General features: G+C 45.0%; 2 protein-coding genes across 8 annotated transcripts in view; both read right to left on the reverse strand.

The window, feature by feature from the left end:
* Nucleotides 1-276: 276 nt before the first annotated feature.
* On the reverse strand, nt 277-16,144 carry LOC118730033 (complement C1q and tumor necrosis factor-related protein 9A). 2 transcript variants are annotated; one of them, XM_036457714.2, is made up of 4 exons: nt 16,025-16,144; nt 10,902-11,088; nt 2,642-2,704; nt 277-1,191 (listed from the first exon to the last, which is right to left on the reverse strand). In XM_036457714.2, the coding sequence occupies exons 2-4, from the start codon at nt 11,065-11,067 to the stop codon at nt 419-421; spliced, it is 1,002 nt and encodes a 333-aa protein (XP_036313607.1). In that variant the 5' UTR covers nt 11,068-11,088; nt 16,025-16,144; the 3' UTR covers nt 277-418. The 2 variants fall into 2 exon arrangements, with proteins under 2 accessions (XP_036313607.1, XP_045444399.1); XM_045588443.1 differs by having other exon boundaries at nt 10,902-11,083; nt 16,025-16,108.
* A 5,704-nt stretch (nt 16,145-21,848) lies between these two features.
* The window catches only part of SPATA13 (spermatogenesis associated 13), a 95,347-nt gene continuing 90,105 nt past the window's right edge, over nt 21,849-27,090 (reverse strand). For all 6 annotated transcript variants that reach the window (XM_045588435.1, XM_045588434.1, XM_036457708.2 and 3 more), the window contains 2 exons: nt 26,287-26,361; nt 21,849-23,615 (listed from right to left, as the gene is read on the reverse strand). In XM_045588435.1, coding sequence (XP_045444391.1) covers nt 23,440-23,615; nt 26,287-26,361 — 251 coding nt within the window. In that variant the 3' untranslated portion in view covers nt 21,849-23,439. The remainder of the gene's footprint in view (nt 23,616-26,286; nt 26,362-27,090) is intronic.

The following is a 27,090-nucleotide window of genomic DNA, read 5'->3' on the forward strand; positions in this document are numbered from 1 at the left end:
GAATTAAAAAAAAAATCTGATGAACAATATTAACTGGTGAATATAATAGAATCAGAGGTATGGAAGGGGAGTGAACTGATGATTCTCAGGGAAAAAGGGAGTGGGGCTGTGGGAAGAGACAGAACATAAACTGTGCACCTATGGATGAGGACAATGGGGGGTGGGGAAAGGGCAGAGGGTGGGGTGGGAATCTGGTGGAGGGGAACAACGGAGGGGGGAAAAATTGAGGAACATTTGTATTGTAATAATATGAACAATAAAGATTTATTTTTTTAAAAAAGAATAACATTTCTATTTTTACCTTTCTATGATAATTACAATACGGAGAGTAATTAATATAGAAAAACCACCTACTGTGTCTTCACAGAGCTACTAGTCAATCTGATGGACGGCAAGGCAGATTTATAAGCACTCCCCATCACGGGCCGCTGAACAAAAGGAAGCCCGTGAAAGTTGTGTCATCATCCTCATCCGCAAACAGGCCGTTAAACCTCTCCCCTCCGGCCACCTGCAGCCACACCTCGTCCCCCAGCTTCAGCGGCAGCACCAAGCCGCCCGAGGCCTGGTCCTCGGAGCTCATGTAACCGTCCTTCGTGTGCAGTATTTTCACCCCATTTTTGACCAAAGACACCTGCACGTTCCTGGAGAAGACAGTGATGTGGTAGGTGAAGTAATAGACCCCTGCAATGTGGCAAGTAAATTTCCCCGTAGCTATGTCATAATGGTTGAATTCATTATACAAGATCTTGTCGAATTTAATGGGTGCGTCTGAGGAAGGAAACTTGCTCAGCACCGTGAGCCCCACGGTGAAAGCACTTTTTGGCAAGACTGGAGTCTCGCCAATTTTTCCTTTTTCTCCTCGATCCCCTTTCCAGCCTCTCATTCCCCGGGCTCCTGGCTCCCCTTGAGGTCCCAAGGGCCCAGCATCGCCCTTGGGACCAGGCTTCCCCAGGGGGCCCATGGGGCCCTGCACACCAGTTGGGCCCACAGGCCCAGTGCTGCCCTTTAGCCCCGCTGGGCCAATGGGACCCACATCACCTTTCTCCCCCTTTTGCCCTTGAGGACCAGTCTCTCCTCTGAGGCCTCGCTCCCCTGTGGAGCCAACAAATCCCTTTGGCCCATGTTTCCCTGGGGGCCCTCTGGAGCCTGGATCTCCTTTGATGCCTTTTGCTTCAACTCTTCCATCTGCTCCTAGGTAGAGAGAGAGAGAAACAAGAAAAAAGTGTTTTGTGGAACATCACCTGTGAAATCAATTTATTATGGTTTTTCTACTATTGAGTATACACGTGTGATAAAACAGTGTACTCCCCACACAAAACACTACTGAACTAGTGTCAGGACTCTCATCACAAGGTCCAACTCTTTACCATCTATTTGACTGCTAAACAATGCCAATCCTTGAGGAAACGTCTTTGGAATTAGCTCAGGTTACTTTCAGGAAAGTAACCTGAAAAGCTCCTCATGGGAGTGAGCATTCACTGCTCTCTGCTGCCCGGCCCAGCCTGTCCATTGTGCCAACTACATTGCGTTACTTGCCAATGTGCATAGTAGCTCCGTGCTTCCAGGTTCCTTCGCCTTGCCTGGAGAGCAATGGTTGTGAGCATGGACTCTAAGTTAAAGCCAGAATTCAATCCTCACTCCACCACTTATACTCGGGGGGATGTTAGCCAAGCTGACTAGCCACCTCTGTTTCCTCCCCTGTACTATTGGGCTAATAATATTACTTCCCTTACAGGCTGTTGTATTGAGTCAATACTTAGAACATCCTCTTACAAAGTGACCATTATACAACTATTCTCCATTCTTTTTTGCCAAGGTTCCTCCCTTCCTTTCTGGGCCCAATTCAATGCCAGCTTCTCCATGAAGAGGCACTGAGTCAAAATGCAGTGTCATTCTTCAATGCTCATGCTCTAACTGAGGCTGCAGCAAGCTATCATCAAAGGCCAAATCCAGTGCCTTATCTGATTCTATCTATCTATCTACAGTATCTATCTATCTATTTAATATTTTTATTGATTTCAAAGAAGAAGGAAGAGGGAGAGAGAGATAGAAACATCAATGATGAGAAAGAATCATTGGTCAGCTACCTCCTGCATGTCTCTTACTGGGGATCGAGTCCGCAACCCGGCATGTGCCCTTCACCAGAATCAAACCTGGGACCCTTCAGTCTATAGGCCAACGCTCTATCCTCTGAGCCAACCAGGTAGAGCCTGTTTGATTTTAAATGGCCCACAACTAAGAATAATTTACATTTTTAAGTAATCACAAATAACGTTCCATAATACATGGAAATTATATAAAATTCAGATTTCATTTTTCATAAACAGCGTTTCCCAGAAGCACTTCCTCACTTATATAAATAGAGACTACAGCTGCTTTTCATTATGATGGCAGAGTTAAGTGGCAGTGGCAGAAACCATATGGCCAGCAAAGCTGAAAATACTATCTGGCCTTTGCAGAAAAAGTTTGCTGATCTCTGCACTGAATTATGAGCTTCCGGAGAACAAGAACTGTTACCTTTATTGTTGGGTCATTCCCACAGCTTAGTGAAGTGCTTGTCCTTGGAAAGAACTTAATATTTACTGCGCAGTCATTAATGGTTCAGAATTAGAGCATGGTCAAATGGAACACGATTTCTGACCTTGTTCTCCTTTCTGTCCTCGCATTCCATCCTTCCCCGAACTGCCAGGATGTCCTGGTTCTCCTAAGTGGGAAAGAGAAAAAAAAGACAAGAGTTGAATTTCCAATTTTCCTAGATACCGGTCTCAATCAATGATGCAGACTGGAGAGAGGCAGATGTGAGGGAGCAGTAAGGGTGCTGAGTTGTGGAAAAGAAGTGAATTATTATAAAATGAATTGGACTTCTCAAGCACTCAGCTCCAAAACGCAGGACAAGAAGGGAGCATGTGCACGGATAATCACAATCGTGTTTTCTCATGTGAGGAGCACTCATGACGTGAGGAAATGTCTGAGGCACCCTTGCTGGTGTGGCTCGGTTGGTTGGAGCTTTGTCCCATACATCAAACAATGCAGGTTTGATTCCCAGTCATGAGGCAATCAATAGGTGTTTCCCTCTCACATCAATATTACTCATTCTCTCTCCCTTCCTTTCTCTAAAAATTAATTTTAAAAATGTCAGAGGCATTGGATGACTTTCTCACTTCTCTTTTCCTGTATTTCCTTTTATGTTTTGAATAGAACATTTTATTTTTCATTTACGGTTTACATTTAAAATTATTTTGTATTAGTTTTAGGTGTACAGCATGGTGGTTAATCATATACTTTACAAAGTGTTCTTCCAATATTTCCAGTACCCACTGGGCACCATACATGGGTATTACAATATTATTGACTATATCCCCTATGCTCTACTTTACATCTTGGTGAGTATTTTGTAATTACCATTTTATACTACTTCTTCTTTGATTTTTGTGGTTAATCCTCACCAGAGGATATTTTTCCCATTACTTTAAAAAAAATATATTGATTGATATATAAAAAATTTATTGACTTTTCACAGAGAGGAAGGGAGAGGGATAGAGAGTTAGAAACACCGATGAGAGAGAAATATTGATTAGCTGCCTCTTGCACACCCCCTACTGGGAATGTGCCAACAGCCAAGATACATGTCCTTGACTGGAATCAAACCTGGGAACTTTCAGTCCACAGGCTGATGCTCTATCCCTGAGCCAAACTGGTTTTGGCTTCCCATTACTTTTTAAAGTGAGTGGAAGGGAGAGAAGGGATGAGAAAGAAAAAGTGGGAAAGAGAAAGATCAATATGAGAAAGACATTGATAGGTTGGTCTCCCACACATGGCCTCACCGGGATCAAAGATGCACCTGAAACCCTGAGACGTGCCTTTGACCAAGAATTGAACTGGAGACTCAGGTGCATAGGCCACTGCTCTAATCATTGAGGTATCCAGCCATGGACAAATTTGTACTTCTTAATTCCTCCACATTTTTTTACCCAGTCCTCAAACCCATCTTCCTCTGGCAACCGTTAGTCTGTTCTTCATCAATGAGTCTGTTTCAATTTTGTTTGCTTATTTATTTTTGTTCTTTAGATTCCACATATAAGTGAAATCATATGGTATTTGTCCTTCTCTGACTGACTTATTTTACTTAGCATAATGCCCTCTAGGTTCATCTGTCCCAAATGGTAAGATTTTATTCTTTTGTATAACCCAATAATATTCCATTTCATATATGTACCATAACTTTTTTTACCCACCAGTCTATTGATTGACACTTGGGTTACTATCATAACTTAGCTATTGTAGACAATGCTGCAATAAACATAGGGGTACATATTTCAAATTAAGGTTATGGATTTCTTCATTATATAGAAGTGGAATCACTGGGTCACAGGCAGCTTCGTTTTTAATTTTTGAGGACCCTTCATACTATTTTCCAAAGTGGCTGTACCAATCTGCATTCCCACCAACACTGCACTAGGGTTCCCTTTTCTCCAAATCCTCACCATCACTTATTATTTGTGGATTTATTGATGACAGCCATTCTGATAGGTATGAGGGGATATCTTACTGGGTTTTAAGTTGCATTTCTCTGATGATTAGTGACACTAAGCATCTTTTCATATGCCTGTTGGCCATCTGCATGCTCTTTTTGGAAAAGTGTCTATTCCAGTCCTCTGCCCATATTTTTAACTAGATTGTTTGACTATGGTGTTGAGTTATATGAGTTATTTACATTTTGGATATTAACCCCTTATCAGATGTATCATTCATGAGTATCTTCACCCATTCAATGGGATGTTTTTATGTTTTGTTGGTATTGTAGTTTTCTTTGCTGTGCAAAAACTTTTTAGTTTGATGTAATCCAATTTGTTATTTTTTTTAATATATTTTTATTGATTTTAGAGAGGAAGAGAAAGGGAGAGGAAATATCAATGATGAGAATCATTGATTGACTGCCTCCTGCATGCCTCACACTGGGGATCAAGCCCGCAACCCGGGCATGTGCCCTGACCAGGAATCAAACCATGACCTCTGGTTCATAGGCCAATGCTCAACAATTGAGCCACACTGGCTGAGCCCATTTGTTTTTAGTTTGTTTCCTTTACCTGAGGAAAACATATCAGAAAAAAAGTATTACTAGGAGAAATGTCAGAGATTTTGCTGCCTATGATTTTTTCTAGGAGTTTTATGGTTTTGAATCTTACATTTAAGTATTTAATCCACTTTGAGTTTATTCTTGTATATGGTGTAAAAATAGTCTAGTTTCATTTTTTGCATATAACTGTCCAATTTTCCCAACATCATTTACTGAGTAGTCTTTTCCCCATTATATGTTTTTGCCTACTTTGTCAATTATTAATTGACCATATGGTGTGGGTTTATATCTGGACTCTCTATTCTATTCCATTGAACTATTGTATTTATGCCATATTATGCTGTTCCAAGACTTTAGTTTGCTGGAAGTTTCTTTTATTATTACTTCAATTTCATTAGGTTTTCTGGTTTTTCCGATTGAATTTTGGAAGATTGTATGTTTTCAGATTGTATGACCTTACAGTATTGTTTGATATCAGGTAGCATGACACCTTCACTTTGTTCTGTTTCAAGATTACTATGGCTATTCAGGGTCTTTTGTGATTCCATATAAATTTTTTCATTATTTTTATTTATGTGACATAACACATTAATTGATTTGCAGATGACGTACCCAATTTACATTCTAGGAATAAATCCCATTTGATCATGGTGTATGATCTTTTTAATGTATTGCTGGATCCAGTTTGCTAATATTTTGTGGAAGATTTTAGCATCTATGTTCATCAGGGTCATTGAACTACAACTTTCTTCCTTTGTATTGTCTTTAACCTGGTTTTGGAATTAGGATAATGCTGACCTGTGGGATCGGGCCAAAACCAACTCTCTGACATCCTCTGAGGGGTCCCAGATTGTGAGAGGCCACAGGCCAGGCCCAGGGACCCCACCAGTGCACAATCATGGCCAGGGAGGGATTCGGGAGGTTGGTCACTCAGGCAGGAACCACCCGAGGGCTCTAGGTCATATCTGGCTCATCCCACTCAGTGCCAATCCTCCGAATCCCAGCAGCAAGCTAACCTACCAGTCAGAGTGTCTGCCCCCTGGTGGTCAGTGCACGTCATAGCAAGCGATTGAGCTGCCTTAGCATATCATTAGCATATTATACTTTTTAAAAATGTATACTTTATTGATTTTTTACAGAGAGGAAGAGAGAGGGATAGAAAGTTAAAAACATCGATGGGAGCCGAAACTGGTTTGGCTCAGTGAATAGAGCGTCAGCCTGCCCTGTGGACTGAAAGGTCCCAGGTTCGATTCCGGTCAAGGGCATGTACCGTGGTTGCGGGCATATCCCCAGTAGGGGGTGTGCAAGAGGCGGCTGATTGATGTCTCTCTCTCATCGATGTTTTTAACTCTTATCTCTCTTTCTTACTCTCTGTAAAAATCAATACACCTAAGTGAACTAGGTATAAGAATTAGAAATAAACAGGGTTTAGCTTGTTAATTTGAGATATTCTTGTTTCTTGAAGTATGTCTGTAATGCTATGAATTTCTCTCTTAGGACTGCTTTTGCTATAGATTATGTGTTTTCATTATCATTTATCTCAAAAAATCTTTTTATTTCTTCCTTGATCTCATTGTTGAGCCATTTAATTGTTTAGCAACATGTTATTTAGCCTCCATGTGTTTGTGAATTATTCAGGTATGTGTTTTTTTCTTATAATTGTGGACAGAGAAGATGCTTGATATAATCTCAATCTTCTTAAATTTATTGAGACTTGTTTTGTGTCCTAAATGTGGTCTTTACTAGAAAATGTTCCATGTGTACTTGAAAATAATGTATATTATACTGCTTTGGGATGAAATGCTCTAAAAATGTCAATTAAATCCATCTGGTCTAGTATGTCATCTAAGGCCTCAGTGTCCTTGTTAATTTTCTGCCTGGAAAATATATCCATTGATGTTCAGCTTGTCTTCACTGGTTTTTCAGGTTGATTGTTCTACAATTTAGTTGTAATTCCAGTTTGGACCTGGGAGGAGGTAAATATAACTTCCACCTATTCTGCTACCCTCTTGGGTCTTATCCTCCTTTTCTAGCACTCTTGTGGAGAGTGGAGTGGAAGGTTTACTAGCCTACTACAAAAACACAGATGACTATGGCTATACACATGATTTGGGATAGAAGGGAGGGTACTGAAAGGATCTCTCTAGTGCTTTAAAGTAATGGAAAATGTCACTGATCAATTGGCATGGCAGACCCCATTAGGAACATCGAGTGAGTGAGGTTTTGCTGAACATACACAAGATCTTATTCTGGAAACAGGTTTCTATGAGCTCCACCCTCCATGTTATAAGTTTAGGAATGGCAGTAGAAGAACTTACTAGGATGTGGTTCACTCCAGATGGCTTCCCTCATAGCAACAGACTCCCCAGACTTCAGGTCCATGGACCCAGCTGTAAGGTGACAGGGACAGGGAAGGCCAGTTTCCTGGTCCTAACATGGGCATATTTACATCAGTGATGTCTGGTCTTCTGGGACTTCAGGCAGACCCTGGCTACTGGGGAGTCTCTGAGCAGCAGTCCCCCCTACATTTCCTTCCCTTTCCTTTCTTCTTAATTCCCTTCCCTCTCAATTCCCTACCCCTGAAGTATAAGTCTTCCTATTCTTCTTTTTTTTTTTGTTTCTCTGCTTAAGTCTCAATTCTTCCATTGTCTAGAACAATGGCCCAAAGCTTTCATGATGTACACTTCCAAGTCACAAAGAATGGACATGTACTCTAATATGCACTTATGTGTTCATAAATTACATGCAGATAATGTTCTTAAAAGTATTCATTATTAAAACACAAAATACATTTGAAGAGAGTAAGAAAAAATGAAATTAATTATTAGTGTGAGAAGTATGATTAAATAAACTTCTGAGAAATGTATGTATATATTACATGTATGAACTCTGAACAAAACATATGTGTATATATGCTTTGAAGAATTACGAAAAACTCAATAGAATGAATAACATTGAAGAATAAGGAGAGAGATTCAATAAGGGAGAAATAGACAAATTTGGTGCTGGATATATAAGCATTTGTCTTTGTCTACTTATTATCTATCTCCTCTGTATATAAAATATTTTAAAATTAAAAATTAAAATTTCATATATTTGTAAATAAAACACACATGCCCACTCTTGAATCCGAGAGGGGATGAGTTCCCAAAGGTGAGACTCTCACCTCACTCCACCACAAGTGCTGAGCTGCAAAATGTTGCCTTGAGACTGGAACAAAGGATACTCGGATTTTAGAGAAAGCTGATGTAACCCTGGAGTTTGAGGTCATGACTGATGCCCAACTTTCAACTGGAATAGTCTAAAGAGCAAGGCAACTAGAGCAAGGTCTCTACCTGGCACTGGAGAGTCACAAAGCTGCAGACGTTCCAAGAGGTTTTGTTGTGAACCTGGCAGCTGAGGGCATCATGGTAGGAGGCTTGAAGAGGTAACACTTGGACTTGGAGGAGGAAGTGGAGGATGAGAAGTGGGACTGGGGTCCAGCAGACCTGAAAAGCTACCAGCTAGCCCTGCTCCACACCTCCCTAGACCAGCTATTTTCAACTGATGTGCTGAAGAACTTTTAAAACATGCAACTATTAGTCAGGGGCGCTGAGCTCTTTTCCCTTTGATTGTTAAGTACATTTGAAAAAGACAACAGCCAACACAACAATAGCTGTCCGATTTGAATGCCCTGTCTTGAACCATAAATACATAGGTCATATAATAGAGTTGCAACTTATTGGTCATGTTGCATATGGTTGCATCCGACTGGTTAATTCTGGTACCAGAAATCCTTATATAAAAGTCTGGGGACCAGATTTTTTAAAAAGCCATGTTGAGGTAAGCCCAGCTGGTGTTGCTCAGTGGTTCAGTTTTAACTCATGCACCAAGAGGTCACTGGTTTGATTGCGGGTCAAGGTACATACCCATAAAAGCATTAAAAACATTTTTTAAAAAGGATATGGAATTACTATTACTATTTTTTTTGCAAATCAATCAAAATTATACCTATTTCTTATTAGATCAGTAATATATGTGTGTGTGTGTGTGTGTGTGTGTGTGTGTGCTGCAGAACTTTAGTAATTATTGTATGTGGTCCATGAGATGAAAAAGGTTGAAAATCTCTGTCCTAGAAAAGCCCACCTTGAGCACCAGCCTCTGCAAGCCTTCCCTCAGCCACAACCTCTCCAGCAGCTCCAGGCAGCTCCTCGCCTGGCTCAGGCACCCTGTCCGCTCCCCTGAGTCCCTCATCCTGGGCAAGGCAACTTCTCCTGCCCACCCCCACCGGCTCTATCTCAGGGAGCTGGGACACTGCCATCAATGAGGCTGAGATCCTCTGAATCCGGGGCTCTCCCAGGCTCCCGGAACAAAGTGCTGCCCCAGGTCGATCCAGGCTCCTAGAAGCTCTGAGCTCTGGTAGTTGATGGACTCTGGTCTGCATGACTCTTTTCTAGATGTCGACACATCCAAAGTGGAGAAGGAGCCTGAACCGGCCCCACCAGAGCCTCCTCACGGCCTCTTTTGTGCCCCAGGTCCTGGGAGTAGAATGAACTAGGTCACCATCATGGAAATCAGTCTGGGATCCTAAAACTTTGACGGGGGCCAGGTGCTCCCTCCACATCTCCGCCTCAGTGGGCTGGGTCCCTGGATGCAGCTCTGTGTGTTTTGGTGGTGGCTTTAAGCAGCGACTATGGCTTCCTTTCCTCCCGTTTCAGGGTTTCACCCTCCTGCAGCATGTGTCTGGTTACCGCAGCCTGTGAAGGTGGGTCTTCCTGAATTAATTTATCTGTTCCTAAAGCCTCAATGAGACTCCGTTTCTGGAAGTCTAATTTCCCACCTTCGCATTTATGTGTCTTCTCCTCCAGTTCCTGCTCCCTTTGTGACCACTGGGACCTCATAAAAGATAAACGGGGCCTGCCAAAGGATGACAGAGGTGTGCTGCCTGGTTGCTATGGAAACCCAGGCTCTGCCTTTTAAACTGTGAGGAGACACCCTGCCGACATGGCTCAGTGGTTGAGCATTGACCTATGAACCAGGAGGTCATGATTTGATTCCCAGCCAGGGCACATGCTTGGGTTGCAGGCTCAATCCCCAGTGTGGGGCATGCTGGAGGCAGCTGATCAATGATGGACCTGAAGAGCATTATGTTAAGCAAAATAAGTCAGTCAGAGAAAGATAAATATCTCATGATCTCACTCATATGTAGGATATAATGGTCAACATAAACTGTTGAACAAAAACAGATCCAGAGGCAGAGAAACATCAATCAGACTGTCAAACCTCAGAGGGAAGGCAGAGGAGGAAGGGGGGGAGGGGAGAGATCAATCTCAGGACTTGTATGCATGCATATAAGCATAACCAATGGACAGACACCTGGGGGGTAAGGGCATGAGCGGAGAAGGGGTGTTGGGGAGGGGAAATAGGGGGATAAAGGCACATATGTAATATCTTAATAAAGAAAAAAAAAACATAGCAATTGGTCTCTCTATAGCCCCATGTGCCAAAGATGCATCACACCTGCCCTGTCCTCTGGGGCAGGAAGATCTATGGCATCATGCTCTCCTGATAATGGACTGCGGCAGCAGAGAGGATGGCTAATAACCCGTTCCCCCACTAGGTGAGAAAGTCCATGAGGACGGAGTTTCTGTCACTCTTGTCCTCCGCTATACACACCCAGGCGTTTGGCCCAGAATCTGGTGTGGAGTGGCTTTCAGGAAGTGTGTGCTGAGCAACCGGTGAGTGAGCAGTAGGTGATGACCACACAGGTGATGAACGAATGAATGAGGGAAAAGCAATGAAGGGACAAATGGAACAGCAGCTAACAGCCACCAGGTGGTAGTACCTGCATCCCCTTTGTCACCCTTTCCTCCATCGCGTCCGTCTCTTCCAGGCAGACCATTGTGGCCGGGATTCCCCGGGACACCTGGGTGGCCTTGCCGGCAGATGTCCTGTGAGTTCGCGCTCCCTATGCAGACTCCAGTGGCAAGCAGGAGCCACCAGATCCTCATGGTCCAGATGACAGAGCTGAGCTGAAAGAGAGAAGCACGGATCAAAAGGCGGAACGTTTGTCCGGGGACTGTGGCACAGCCTCTGCTCCTCACCTCTGTGAGGCCTGCCCAGATGGTCAAGGTGGGTCAGGGTAGAAGCTGGTAGCAGACCAAGCTTCTTACAACCAGAAGGCCATCATCCTTGGAGGGGGCACCTGTGATTGGCACCACTTTTAATGGTGAGCGATCCAGGAGAAAGCCAGGTTCCAAGTCAGGGCACTTCCCTTTACTGTGCCACTTTGGGAAACCACTTTTCAGAGCCACAGAAGATGGTAACGCCTCCTTACCCCAGAGAGCTGCTGCAGAAACAAAATTTGGTCCCAATGGAAGCACAGTATAAACAGCACAGCTGCCAGAGTTAGCATTTGACTCAGCAACCCCCCTGGGTGTACAACCCTCGGGGTGTACAACCCCCTTGAGTGTACAACCCCCCTGGGTGTACAATCCCCCTGGGTGTACAATCCCTCTGGGTGTACAACCCCCTAGGTGTACAACCCCCCTGGGTGTACAACCCCCCTGGGTGTACAACCCCCCTAGATGTACAACGCCCTGGGTGTACAACCCCCCTGGGTGTACAACGCCCTGGGTGTACAACCCCCCTGGGTGTACAACCCCCCCGCCCCTTGGTGTACATGCAAAAGCACTGAGAGCAGGGTCCCCAGCAGCTGGTTCTGCCCCATGTTCACAGTGGTGTAACTCATGGCAGTCAAAATGTGGAAGCAACCCAACAAACATATAGCAAATACGGTCTGTGCATGCGGTGGAACGTGGCTTAGTCCTAAAGAGGAAGGAAGCTCTGGCCCTGACGATTACGCTGCTGCACAGCAATGCCAGTGTCTCTAAGGCCACCGAACTGCACACTTAGAGCGATTAAATGGTGTTGTGTGTATTTTACACAATAAAATTTTAATTTAAAAGTATTACAGTGTTTCCAAGTGGTCCTACTACGATTAGATGTCTCCTTTGAGTCAGGTTTGGTTTTTGCAGGAACTGCTGTGAGAAGGGTCCCGTGCTCACACACACCTGGGCATGCAGTGTGAGAAGTGCACTTTCAAACCACCCCTCCACACTACTGATTTGCTTTCCAACCTTATCAGAAACTAAGACAATGCTGGTTGGTGAGGCAGGGGCTGAGATCTGAAGGCATGGTCAAGACAAAGAAAACGACACCGGCAAGTCCCCAGCACTGTGAACACTGGGGGCACGTAGGCCCCACCTGACCAGTCAGTCTCCCCTGGAAGAGGCACATAGCGCCCGCCCCTCTCTTTCATGGCACCCGGTAGAAGGTTACATGTGTTTAGGTAATTGTGTAACAAAAAACCTGGCTCCCATCTGACTGTTTTTTCTTCTTTTTTGTAGTCCCAGTGCTCAGTGTTAAGCCTGGAATAGTAGGATGAATGTACAGAGTGGCATGAACATGTTACAGTAGATAACTTCGGATATAAAAAAATAATAACAGAAGGCTAGTGCAACTGGTTAGAAGCCAGAACCTCTGCGGAAGGCAATGGACATCTACACAGCCTTTAGAGTAGGGGTGTCGAACTCAATCAGAGAAGGGGCCAAAATCTAAAATCCAGCCTAAATCGCGGGCCGAATGGTTTACTGAACAGTCATAAACTGTCATTGTGATGGAAACGCAGTGGAGTGCAGTGATGACAGCGCGGTGCGGGCCACATTGCAAGGCCTGGCGGGACGGATTTGGCCCGCGGGCCTTGTGTTTGACACATGTGCTTTAGAGAGTTAAAGAGAAAGGACATCATGTTTAAGACCCAGTCATCTCATCCCCCAGATTCTTCTCATTCCCCAAAGTGTGTGTGCCATAGATGTGAGCCCCAGTGGTACCTGCAGTAGTGAAGACGTGGCTACTACACAATGTGAAACAGTAAGTAGTTTAGATAGTAGAATATTACGTAACCACTGGAATGATTATGAATGTCATGTAGAAATATGTAAAAGACATCAGCTGTGTAGAGTTAAGTTTTTAAAAAGTAGACTAAATGCCATGCACATTATGAATGCGCCTCTGAGAGTATGCATATTAACAAAAGCTAGAAGCAAACAGACCCAATTGAACATGGAGGTTTTGGAATGGTGGATGCTTTTTTCTTCTTTTAGAAAAAATGCTGTTTTTACAGTGTCTATAAACATATCTCTAGGTATGTATATTTTAAAACCGGACAGACTGCCATGCAAAAAACTACATCAGCATCTTATGGAGGCCTCTGAATGCCACAGGACTTGAGGCAAATGGAGTATTTCGGGGAAAGGAAATACAGATGTTTCCCTTTGAAGTACAGACATACGCCTTTTCAGGAAATTGAGTTGTTTTCTTGGAGCCCAATTCCATAAATAATCTCCATCAGCCTCTTTTGTTTAACTCAGAAGTGACTGGTAGTGTCGGGACTGGTTTGGCTCAATGGATAGAGCGTCGGCTTGGGGTCTGAAGGGCTCCAGGTTCGATTCCAGTCAAGGGCATGTACCTTGGTTGCGGGCATATTCCCAGTAGGGGGGTGTGCAAGAGGCAGCTGATCGATGACTCTCTCTCATTGATGTTTCTAACTCTCTATCTCCCTTCCTCTCTGTACAAAAATCAATAAAATATATTAAAAAAAAAAAAAAAAGAAGTGACTGGTAGTACTCAAATCTAAATCACACAGGTCAACCTCTATTAAAGGGTATTTTTTTACTTTCTAATTTTTTAAAAATGTGTTACAATCGTGCCAGTAAAAGCTTACAAAATAGTAAAGGTATCAAATTGTGATAAACTCCACTTTGTTTTTCAGCTAGAGAAGAGCTGAGATAGAGCAAACATTTATTCTTCTCCATTTTTTTCACTAGTTTTGGCATACTTCTCACAGGCAGGAAGCATAGCTAGCTTGCTTCTACCTCCTGCCTACCCTGTAAACAACCTTCAGCAATTGGTTTTGAATAATTGAATATACTTAGGTGCTAACTGAGCAGTGAAATAAGTCTCTAATAAAAGGGACAGAAGGATTTGCATAAGGCATGTGATAGAATTTGTATTAATGTGTAACTTGTAAAAAATAAAACAATTACATTTATGCTCTCACAAAGCCATGGTTTGGATCCTGTTTCGTGAGTTCAACCAGTTCTTATACTTGAATTTTATTGTCTGTTTATCTCTCCAAAATGCATTAGAGCTAGGACCACCGTCCAACCCCCATGCTTCCCTCCCTCCCCCTCCCCCTCTCATCTGGGTCTCTGCCATCTTCACGGCCTTCACACGGCATCCAGAGCAGGGTTCTCATCCAGCACCAAGCGAGGTTATAGCTTTTTGAACATAGCGACTGCATTTTTCCCGTTCTTTTTTTTCCAGTATATTGCAGTCAAATATTTGTTGAATGATACAGAGAATAAATGAATGAGTGGAAGGAAGGAAGGAAGAGAGGCAGGGAGGGCCGGAGGGAGGGAGGAAAGAAGGAAAGAAAGAAGGTTGTCTTGGTTCTAACTATATAGACACTGTAAAAAGAAGTTTCTAAAATCGAATCCTGACAAGGATTTGATTTCATAGCCAGTCACCTCAAGTGACCTACACATAGTGACTGGCTATGAAATCGAATCCTTGTCAATGCTTCTGGTGAGGACTGCCGCGAGGAAATTACCATGGAACTAGATTTTGGCCAGTGAGAAGTGAGCAGAAGGAATGTGTGCAACTTTTGGTCCTTAAATGGAAACGGCATACCCTCCCTTGCCCCTCCCCCTGTCCCATGGCTGACATGAGCCTGGGACACTGAGCCATCTTGAACTCCTCAAAAAAGATAGAAAAATCCTGATATCTAATGGCGCCACAGACAGACCTGTCCTGCTAGCCCATCTTTGACATGAGAGAGAAATATGCTATTAACTGAGCTACCGTTATGTGGGGCCCTTCACACACAGCTAAGCCTGAACGCATGCAAGGTTTCTGTTGTGGAAGCTGCGGTCACTCATGGGGGTGAGGACGGCATGGACTTCCATGGCAGCAGCCTGACAGCCCAAGCACACGGCTGGAAGCCGACAATCATCACTGCCTTGAGCAGATAAATACAATCCACATGAATGCAGAGATCTCAGGAAGCTGCTGCCATCTCACAGCCTAGCACCCTGGGCACAGGACACAGGCTGCAAATGACTCTCTAGTTACTGTTTTGTAATCCCAAATAAAATAGGTGCTTACTCAGTTAACTTCTTATTTCTAGATTGTTTCTTCTATGCTTGACTTAGATTTCTCTTTCAATCCTGAATTTCTTGATAAAAGGTTATTCAATCCTCAAGGACATGGTGACTAATTCATGGCCAAGGCTAAAGGTTTCAATACTAAGATTTCATAGGCTGGCCGGAACCATGCTGGGCAGCTGCTGAGCCCCTGCTGCTTTGGGCAGGGAATCCCCACATCGCCCACCCGCCAGCCCCCTGCCCTAGAGCTGGCAGTTAAGAATCTAAAAGTCTCTGAATTGCCTTCACTGAATAATCTTCTCCCATGTGCTCTATATGCTATACTCTTTAGGTATTCCTTTTTCAACATATGTGGAGGGGCTTTAAAAAAAACACATATTACAGTGTAAATTAAGATAGCCATAAATATAAATGCACACATTAAAATTTGTGCAAAATTATCGACCAGCTGCTCTAGAAAAGTCTGCTCATTCTATAGCTTTCCATGGTTTCAGGCCTCCGCCCAGCCAATTCAGAGTTCTGGCAGAAGAATGTCAAAATTTGCTTCATCTCCTGTTTTGCCTCTTCCTCACAAATGAATTTGGGAACTGGCTCACTCCTTTCCTACCCAAAACTCTGCAGACATCTGCCTTTTTACTTTGCAAATAACTGAGCAGGGTTGCCACACGCTAATAATAAAAGGGCAGTTAGAGGACTCTGATGCTGAAATTGAATGTAAAGAATTGTTTCCTAATGCACTTACCTGCTCCCCAGGGCTGTGGGCTGCACACAGGTGCTGCACAAACCAGGACTCAAGGACAAACTAAATAAAATCACACCTTCCTGACACACAATTCCCTGGTGGATGTATCTGCAAAACAGCAGGAAGGGGCGGGACAGAGAGGCACAATCGTCTTGGAAGAGTGTCAAAACTGAAGCCACACTTGAGTCAGGTAGCATCCTCCACCAGCTGCACTGAGTTTAGAAAACGGCTCCTTTCCCGCGCCCCCACTTTCCTCATCTCGGTCCATCCCGTTTAATGAAACGTGAGACAGTGAGGGCACCTGCCAGCGGAGTGTGGAGGAAGCCCCCAGGGCTTTGTATTCCTTAAAGCGATTCGGTGCCTCTCTGATGGCCTGGGGGCAGCTCCGGGACCAGAGGACAAAAGTGAAAAGCCCTGCCTGGTCTCACTCGGACTCCAGCCCATTAGGACTGATGTAACTTCACTAGATCTTTCAAGCTTCTGTGAAAATCCTTTAATTTTAGGCATTTGTGTACATAAGGACTCAATGTCCACTGCTTTCCCCCCCCCCCACTCCACCACCCCCACTCTCTCACACACACAACCTGCCTGAGAAAAGTATGATGGAATTTTCAATGCCATGTAATACTAACTTACCTCTTCCAATCCGTGTCTACTAACATTGACCTCTGACTTAAAAATGGCATCCAGGGGACAAATACATCCAACACTGTTTCTCAGAGGTGCTGAGTATGGCGCTGGTATGCAGGTGTAGGTAACTGAAGCAACACCATCCCTACTTTCACCATGCCCCAGCTTCCTTGGCTGTACAGCGGGCAAAACAATGCCAAAGTGCCAGGGCAGTGGCCGGCATTAACTAGGTCAGTAAATGCAGCCGGCTTCTCCTCCACATAGGAGCTGCCTTGCCCTCTTAATCCCTGAATCCACCCAGGTACCTGTAGTCCTTTCTCAGTGGGAGCAATAGCAGCTTTGGCCTGCTGACCATTCCTGCCCCCTCTGCTTTCACTGTCCCTCCTTCACCCCACTTCTCCATGCCAGGCTGTAGAGGGCGCCCTGGGAAAGCACATGGGTATTCTTTAAATTATTGTCACCACGCCCTGGGAACAGCTTTGCCAAAAAGGCAGAAGTGTTATCAGCTTGGCCTTCATTTCAGCCCAGGTGTCAGATAGTGTGCTTTGATATGTAAATCCAGTCTAGCACAGGAATGAGAGAATGGATAGGACCTGAGCCCATCCAAGCTCCTTTGATTCTAAGTTTTCAGTGAAACCCCCTGGTATTTGGAATATAAACAAACATGCTACATCGGCTCTGGGTCCCCGTCCCTCCATCAGAGAGGACAGTGGTCCCACCCGGCTCCTAGCTCTTTCCTTCTATCTTCATGTTTTATCTCTTTCTTTTATTTCTCAATCCCCAGCTCCTTACTCAGGAACTAGACCTGCTCTTTTTCCGTGCTGGATGTGGGAAGAGAGAAACACCTACACCAGGCCTCTTCCCCTTCTCTTCCTAGGCCTGTGCATTCTTCCTGCTGACCACTGTCTGGCTCAGATCCACTCCCACAGTTTAACTCATGGTTGGAGGTGACTAGTCCAGTCTCCATCACCAGCCCTGACTTCCCTTCTGGGCTTCCCTCTGTTCATCTCACTACCCACAGGACAGTCCTGACTCAAATCCAAACACGGAAGTCCTGCCCTCCCCCCCACCTCCCCTGCATGCTGTATTTTCTATATCTGTTTATGGCACTAGCACCCACTGGTCACCCCAAGGCAGAACTTGGAAATTATCTTTCTCCCAACATCTGGAGCCAATTGAGATCTATGGTTACCACTGAGCATCCTTCACACCCAGCCCTTCCTATCCTGTAGCATCTTCACTGGACACTGTCTCCCTAAATCAGCTGTCTCCAACTGGTGGTCCAGAGGTCTGAAAGGTTGGTGACTGCTGTCCTAAATCACCTCCCTGCCTCTGCTTTCCAATCCACCCTTTTCTCTGCCACTGGAGTGAGCTCCTCAGCAGATCTGCCACAACATCCCTTCCCTACAGCCTGTGCTTACAGAGTGAAATCCCAGCTTCCAACACTGGGGTCTCACAACTCACAGCACACTGGCCAGCAAACCTCCCGCCCTGTGGTGCCCTGGCTTCCTGTGAGCTGCCTTCCTCCCGCCGCCAGTTAGGGACCCCGTCCTGAAGGCCTTTCGCAGCATGCACACACTCCTGCTGGGGCACAGCTCGCTCAGTTGTAATGGTACCTTGTTTGCCTTCCCTTTGACCATAAGCACCTCTGGAGGATTCACACATTCTGGTGGTCTTTCCCGGGCACAGGGCAGGTGGCTCAGGCCACCTCTCCCGGACTCTTCAGAGGAAATGGCCACAGCCCTCCATTTTCACTCCTGCCTATGGTAACAGCCTGAGTCCCTGGGAGCCAGCCTTTAGAGGCAGACTCGGTTCCTGGTGCTTTCACTCTCCCCTGTCCCAGCCTTTCCCCCACCCCCCTCCAGTTAGCCCCCCTCTTTCTGCCCAGCTCCAGGAGGGAAACCAGTTTGGGAAGTAGGCGGTTATTAGAGTAAACAAACAAAAAGTGGGAACTGGCTGCCTGGCAACCTTTATAGGAATCCTTTTCTGATTACAGTCACGGCAAACAATGGGCTATTTACTCCTCTTCTGTGCGGTAAATTAGAGGAAATCATGTACCCCACCCCAGAGGGCAGGCCAGCCCAGGGCACCGGCAGATCTCCTGGGGAAGGGGCTGCCTATTCCTCGGCCAGCAGCAGGGAAATGCAAGGGGAACACATTCTGTTCATCCACTTTCCACCGTCTGTGCAAAAGCTGCCACTTCAAAACAGGACTTCTCATTTTGGGTGTTGGCTTTATCAATCCCATTCCAGCATTCAGTGACGTTTCCATTCAAGTGGCCCCTATTTGCTTCTCTTCAGAGCTTCTTTCTCATAGCTGTCCATGGTCTGAGCCAGCTCATTGGTGGACAAGTTATTACTGAAAAGAAGTCTATCAATGTCCAGGCAGGAAATGAGCTATGAATCCCATAGACCCTACTGACACACTCTCTCCATTAAAACAAAAAAAAATACATACATATATATATATATATATATATATATATATATATATATATATATGCTATTCTAACATGGAAATGCATTGCTAGAACCAGTTTGGCAAATTAAGTTTAATATACAGATACAAAAAACAAATATAGATTCACAGCATTTACAAGAAATCATTCAAATAACATTGTAAATAATTTTTTCTTTTCTTACAAAAACTTCATTCTACAAAAATACATATCAAGTTACAGCAACCTGTACATTTTTCAGCTGTCAACAGCCAAGTCATCAGTTCGGAAGCCGTCACAACTTATACAGGTAATGTCATCTTGACATTGATGAGTTAACATGAAAAGGTTACCCAAAGCTTTGCAAAGTAGGTAAGTCAAACACGAACAATGCTGACACTTAGAAAAATGACCAATTATGAAATCACAGAATCAACTCAAATATTTTTCTAAATACAAATGTTGGAACCTATGGAATAAGTAAAGACAATATAGTTACATGTGTTGTAGCTCAGTATGTCTGCATCAAATATTTAAACTTTTTGGTTTTTCAAGATCAGATAGTTTTTACTTATTTCCCCCCCTCCACTCCCCAAAAATCTTTGGAATCCCACTTCTACCACATCCACCCTGAGGGAAACATTGGCAGGTGAGTCTGACCGGGAGAACAAGCTGTAGGTAACGCTTACCACAGGGATGGCTGTTTCTGTGCCGTCAGACCTTGCTGGTTTGTGTCCTGTAGCCTTAGAAGGACATTTATTCACGCTGCTGGCCCTGGCCTGGGAGGAACACATCTGTTTCTCTCCTCAACAATCGCCACCACCCCACCCCCGCCCGAGCCCCAGGTAATCAAGCTGATTTTAAGTAAGTTGATTTTTATTGAGGAATATCAGCAATTTGGGCACATAAAAGATTTCCAACTGGTAAAATACTACGTCACAGGGCTTTTACAAAAGATTTTACAAAAGGATAGGCATGGCGTTAATCTTCCTCTAGATCAGGTTTGCAAAGACACAACAATATTCAGAACTAGCAGGGAGATGGAAGTGAAATGTCTCCAACTACAAAATCAGATCTACCAGGTGAAAAGATCAGAGCTCCCGAAAACAAACTGTGCAGATGGTTCTGTCTACCCGCTGGCCAGCTGCTGCCACTCCTCCTCCAGTTTGCAGGCCAAAGACAAAGAATGCTGCTTCTCCAGGGCTTTACAAAAATTCTACTTCAAGTCCTTACAGCTACCACAGGGCTGTCCTAGTTTTAGGCATGATCAACATCGAGAAGGTTGCTCTTCACCCAACTATCTTTCAACAGAGTTGGCAAATTCTGAAATATGAGTAAAAGTAAAATTCATCAGAATTCTCTATCATCTTTTCTTTTTTTGGGGGGGAGGGAGGAGTAAGAGTTTTCACCGTATTATGCAATGTAGGGTTAAAAAGAGAGAAAGACAGAGAGAGTGAAATTCCCAATGAAATTCATACACACTCTGTATAGAAGGCTCTTAGCTTTTTCTCTATTTTCTGAGTAGAACAAGAAGGAAGTTTGGCAAACCAAAATTAGAATACTTGAGCCACCTATTCTTTATAGAACTCAGGCATTTGATAAAACAACTGAAATTGGACATACAAATTTCAATTCTAACATTTAAAATCTACGTTAGCAGTTTTCAAAATCACCAGGATCTACCAGAACAGGTATTGATCAGATGCTTCTCACGGGTACAAAGCTGACAGGGCTGAGGGCCGCATCCTGGTGCCCACGCCTCCTGCTCCTGTTAGGAGGCCAGGTGGGAGGTGGGACCAGAGCTAGGACTCAGCTGGGAAACAAACCAGGACTCGTCACAGAACTTAAAGCATTTCTTCATTGATCATTAATAAATATTAGTAAATGGAAGCCCTCTGAGTGGTTCTTTACTTGCTGAATCCTTACTGAAAATATAACCTAAGCAAATAATTCTCTTTGCTACTTTAATGTAATTCTCTATTATTATAAAACACACACATACCATAGCCAGCCATTTAAAATTGCTGTGTATATGAACAACTCTTTTAGCACAGAGACCCCTATAGTTATTCCCTAAGGAAAAGCATATTTAGTTTAGTTTATAAATATATAATTTTTGTTAATAAAAATGTCAGCTATACAAACACAACTAAAATTGAGATGTGTATTCAAAAACGAAGCACACATGCAGGCACACGCTCGTGCACGCAGTCACAGCACCTCCTGAGAAGCTTCCTCAAATGCAGCCTCTCTCCTGGGACACCCCCCATGAAGGTCCACGGAGTAGCCCGAGGGCAGCACCACCTTCCGGCAATACTGCCTGGAACTGAGCACATGGCGGTGCACAGCAGGCTCAAGAACAGGTCAGAGTTTGCTTAGCATACTAAGGCTCTCCAGGCCCTTCCATGCTGTTGCAAATAGTAAGAGTTCTTTCTTTTTTTCCAGCTGCCTAGTATTCCATTGTGTAAATGTATACTAAGTGAAATAAGCCAGTCAGAGAAAGATAAGTATCACATGATCTCACTCATATGTGGAAAAATGAACAAAATAAACTGATCAACAAAACAGATCCAGACAGAGAAGCACAGAAACAACAGTGGAATCTCAGAGGGAAGGCGGGGGAGGGTGTGGGGGTGGAAAGAGATCAACCAAAGACCTTGCATGCAGATATGCATAACCCATGGGCACAGACAATAGGGTGGTGAAGGCCTAAAAGGGGACATATGTAATACTTTCAACAATAAAGATTTTTTTAAAAATGAAAAAAATAAAATAAATAAAACAGCTCATAAAAGATTAAAAGAAAACAAAAAAAAGCCCGGTAAGATTTCCTGACCATCACATAATGCTGCTCTAAGCCTCACAGAGAGGTCCAAGATTGCCTCTTCTTGTTGCAGGTCATCATCTCCTTCGGGAAGAGCTCTGGGTGTGTGGGTGTGTGTGTATGGGGGAGGGGGGGGGAGGGATACACACTCCCAGAGACTCAGACTACGCCTCTGTGATCGACAGTACAGGTTTGTTTATTCTTAAGCATGGGCCTAGTAGAAAAACAAACGTTCCAAGAGTAGCATACAAAATGGAGATTTTCAAATAGAAAAACACAAATTGAGTCATACAATACCCTCCCGCCCATCCAGTGCACGAAGTAAATTACAATGGCATCGCAGAGCCTGTCTTCTCCAGACACATTCTAAAGCTCTTTTTTCATCAAAATTTACAATATAAACAAAGACTAGGAGAAAACTGTTGCCATGTGGCTCTCCTTAAAGGAAGGCTGCTATCTCTGCGTCTAGATATATTCTGCTCCAGCCTCTTTTGAACCTTCAGGAACCGCTGACATGCTAATAATGGCATGGTTGGCATGCTGTTTGGATTAATGTAACCAAGTGGGCTCCTCATGGAGCTGATGGGCTGCTTTGAAGCTCAAGCTTCTCAGGGGATGTCAATGTCATTATAACTTCATTGGTGAAGGCGCCAGGAACAACTGATTGAATGAGAATGCCTTTCAATCAGTGCATTTGCATATTCACTTTATCCTGAAACTGAAGTGAATGGGTTTTTATATTGCAAACGGCTGTGTTTGAATAGTTTTTAGGTTAGGAACCAGCAGACCAGGCTCTGCTCCTGGAGTTACCAGGGTGGTGGGAGAGTGCCTGACTAGAGAAGGATCTGTCTAGTGCCATCTAGCCTGCCACAGGATTTCCCGCCTCCCTCCTCCCTCCCTGGAAGCAGCCTCCCCCTAGGAGGCGAAGTTACTGCACTGGAGGTCTCCCTGCTTCCAGACAGGCCCAGCCTGCGTTCCCCACCAGCCTGTGTGGGAGGAGCCTACAAGATGAAGCTGCTAATTACCATGTGGCCACGGTGTGGGCTCAGATGACACCAGGGGACACTTCTGCTCTAAGTCCCCTAACACTAAGGAAGAGAGGAACAGATTACCGGGCCAGTGCCGCCCCAACCAGGACGACCATTCCCTTCAACCCGAATGCAAAAGCGCCCAGCCATCCTGTCCTGGCAGCACCTGGACCTAGGCTGCCGCACGGGCACTCGTCACCAGCGGGGCTGGCAGCGTCACTGCTCAGCACTCGCTTCAGAGCACGTCGCCAGTTCCTCAGTCCGGGCCACCTCGGCACAAGTCACAGAAGCCGCTGGGTCCCGGGGAGCTTCCTCACCTTCTCCGCCTTCCACGCAGCAGCTGTGTCTCTGAGCCGGAAGGCGAGTCCAGGTCCTTCTCTTCTTTATTCAGCCCCAAAAAAGAGCGCTGGGTCCAGCAGGCTGCCCTTGGACCGAGCACAGAAGAACAGAATGGTCCTCTTCGCGGCCACAGCCAGCCGACGTGCGGCTCCCGCGCTCATTTCTTGAAAGGGGTGAGTTTGGTGAAGGTGTGCCAGAACGGCGACGGCTTCCGCTTGGGTTCTGCCAGGGCAAACACCTGCTGCTGCGGGACGCTGGTGGGCACCGTGACGTGGCGCTGGTGCATGGGGTGCAAGCTCTGGTGTGGGGGGGGCGCGGGGCATCCATTATAGCCTGATGCAAGAGAGGAGGAGGACGACACATGGAACGAGAGTCACTTATTAACAACAACAACAACAAAAAGTGCCAAGACTTGAAGTTCTTAGCCGATTCTCAATTCACATTCACTGAAAGTATATCTGACAGCTAGAGTAACACATTTAGCCCATGCTGTGTGTGGAGACGGGACATAGTTTATCTCACTGAATTCTCACGAAAATCCTCCCAGGAAGGTACCATTATAGGAATGTGACTGAGAGGTTATGTGAAGCTACAGTCACACAGCAGTAAGTGGAAAGATTAGAACTAGACTGTTACTTGGGATGATAGGCAATAACGTACTGCTCGGCCCAGCGCCTACTCTATCACTTACGAGCTGTAACTATTTGGGAAATCAGCTGACTTTCCTGTGCCTCAGTTCCCTAAATCTAAAGCAGGGATACCAGTGCCTTCTGGGGTATGAGAAGTAAACCAGTCAATGTAAGTAATGTGCCTAGATAGTGATCCGGATACCTCATCAGTTTAATCAAAACTGCTTTATTAAAGTTGGTATTTTAAATTTGTGCAGAGGTCATTAAAAAGACGTATTAAAATTAGCTATTAAGACCACACTGTAACTGTGCAAGTCAGCACGATAAGAGGGCAGAGCGTGGGTTTTGGAAGGAGCCAGGACCCCAGTTCAGAATCCATCCCTGCCTCTGAATGCCATAGGCTTTCTTTCCATATCTGCCAGGATGACAGGGAGGATGAAGTGAGGTAGCGCATGAAAAGTACCTGCCAGGTGACCATCAGTTGCATTTTCGGGGGCCTCACTGCTAAGCTAGTGTCTCTTGGAAGATAAAGAAATGAATAAGTTCTAATAAATTGATATTTATTTGTCACTTGATATTAAAGTGAAGATGTAAAAAAAAAAATACGGTGAGATTTTCTGCCTTGAACATGTTTATACATAGGAGGGAAATTCTGCATTTGAGTGGTGGGAGCAGGAAAATGTTGAGAGTTATTTTGGTAATGAATTTGTCTTGGTGCAGCAGTTGATGGCTTATCACAGTCCTAGGCTGAAATGATCCTTCTTTTTGCATTTTCAGTTAGGAAAATACTGAGTAGGATAAATGTCATAGGGTAATCCCTCTTAGAGTCCATCTGAATTAAGTAGTTTATAAAATCCTAGGGGCTTGGTGCATGAAATTCATGCATGGTGGGGGTGTCCCTCAGCCCCATCTGTACCCTCCCCAATATGGGAGCCCTCAGGGAATGTCCTACTGATGCCTTAGGCCTTCTCTCTGTGGTTCTCTACTCTCTGCAGACCTGCCTGCTTGACGCCACTTCAGGCCCTGGTGTCTGCTCTCTGTGGGGGCCCTGCTTGCCCCTCGCTGACATGACCACTTGCTGCAGGGGACTGTTTGTCTCTCACCACCATGGCGAGGGGCAAGCAGTCCCCAGCAGTCTGCTGTCTGCTCACTTGCTATGGCAGACATTCCCACCCCACCCCCGGCTGCTTGTTCTCACCCCATCCCTGGACACTCGGCGCCTGCAAGTGGCCTATACGCAGTCCTATAGGCTCAGAATGGCCTGCGTCCTGAGGACACCCATCCCTGGGACTCAGGCTGCTTGGTGCCACACATGCACAATGGCCGCCCCACCCCCAGCTGCTTGGTGCCTGTGTATGCAAATTAACCCACCACTTTGTTGGGTTAATTTGCATATCAACTCCTGGTTGGCTGGTGGCTGTTGTGAAGTGAGGGTCAATTTGCATCTTTCTCTTTTATTAGTGTAGATAACATTTTTGGAATAAAGATGTTCAATGTTTCTGTTGGGCTAGAATATTAATATTACCTACTTGAGGAAACTCTGCCTGCACATTGGAAGCTGGGTGTGTGGGTGTGTGTGTGTAGGTGGGGGGTGGGTGTGTGTGTGAGTGACCTGGGCCTCTGGTATTTTTAAACAGCTGCCCAGTCATTCTGAGGTGCTTGCAGGGTAGAGAATAAAAGCTCTAAACAAGCTACTCTGTCTTCTTTTTCCTTAAGCTCATTGCATGATGTACTGGACTTTCAGATCTTTCTTCTTACTTGAACTAAAAATGTAGCTTGCAGGGACACACAGTCGGGGTTGGAGACTCCTCCTCACATGCCCCAAAGATACAAGAGTGGCTGACCTGCCTCAGACTCAGAACGCTGACCTGGCCAACACATCACCCCTCAGTGGGGGATCCAGAGGGGTTGTGGGCAGCAGAGGGAAGTCTGGAAGCTCTTGGCTACCAATTCAATAGACCTTTTATAAACTCATATGCAAAAAACAGAAGTACTAGTACATTCAAACCAAATGCTCATTATGGTAAAACCGTCTGCTATTTTGGATCTATAATTTAGAGTTTGATCCGCACTCTTCTCGTTCATTCAGAGTCGGTCATGTGCTAACTTTGAGCCTTCCCCAATTTTAATTCCAATGCTGAAACACATTAGAGCACATGTGTCAAACACAAGGCCCGCGGGCCAAATCCGTCCCGCCAGGCCTTGCAATGTGGCCCGCACCGCGCTGTCATCACTGCACTCCGCTGCGTTTCCATCACAATGACAGTTTATGACTGTTCGGCCCTCGATTTAGGCTGGATTTTAGATTTTGGCCCCTTCTCTGATTGAGTTCGACACCCCTACATTAGAGGGATTGAGGCTTCTGCAGAACTTACCTTTTGACTTTCCATGTCCTGTCTTTTGAGCATTTAACATGGCAAGTTTCTTCTGATTTTCGGAAATTTCCATTCCTGTATTTAGAAACAAAGGTGTAACATGTATTCAAAACAAGTGAAAACATTTTAGATTAAAACTCTATAACCCATAACCCATAACCCATATTATCCCGAGATATTCACCATAACCTCAAGCAAGGAACCTTAGTCCTTGAGGAACTAGAAGAGGTCAAAAGACTGGGTAAGAGAAGAAAGGCACCAGGACTGTCGCTAGGACACCGGAAAGGCTGGAAAGGGCTGATGGGAAGGATGCAAAGACCCCTGTGCAAACCCAGATGTGTCACGTACAGTCCCCCTGTTCTCTCCCTAAAGAATAAGGCTCTGGGAGGAAGGACAAATCAAAGGGCCGCAGGTCTGCTCACTCACTGTGAAAGCCGAGTGAGTTTTGACTGTCTCCTAAACAAAGGTATCTGAGTAATGGGAACTGAATTTTGTACCCCAACTGTACAGAGCATGAGAAGAGAGGCAAGGACAGAGGCAGAGGAGGCACAACTGCTGGACTGGGGGAGGCCTCCACCTGGTGGAAGGGGACCTGGGCTCTGCGCTCAGCTGCCTGGGGTCACTCTACTCTCTATGCCTTGACTCCTCAACATGCTCAACATCTGTCCCTCATGAGTCCTGAGGCCTCCTTCAGGCTCCACACACTGGCCTCCTGACTTCTACTGCTCTGAGGCCTTCTCTGGCCTTGCCTTACTCTCACCTCCATGATCTCTAGGACCAACCTACACACAATGTACTTGGCAC

This window comes from Pipistrellus kuhlii, unplaced genomic scaffold (genome assembly GCF_014108245.1).
Source record: "Pipistrellus kuhlii isolate mPipKuh1 unplaced genomic scaffold, mPipKuh1.p scaffold_m20_p_3, whole genome shotgun sequence".
NCBI classification, from domain to species: Eukaryota; Metazoa; Chordata; class Mammalia; order Chiroptera; family Vespertilionidae; genus Pipistrellus; species Pipistrellus kuhlii.

Excerpts from the sequence above, each read along its gene's own strand:
- LOC118730033 (XM_036457714.2), bottom strand. The coding sequence starts at position 11,067 with ATGAGGATCTGGTGGCTCCTGCTTGCCACTGGAGTCTGCATAGGGAGC. Across the intron at positions 2,705-10,901 it reads GGGTGACAAAGGGGATGCAG|GAGAACCAGGACATCCTGGC; the intron begins GTACTACCACCT and ends TTTCCCACTTAG. Across the intron at positions 1,192-2,641 it reads AGGACAGAAAGGAGAACAAG|GAGCAGATGGAAGAGTTGAA; the intron begins GTCAGAAATCGT and ends CTCTCTACCTAG.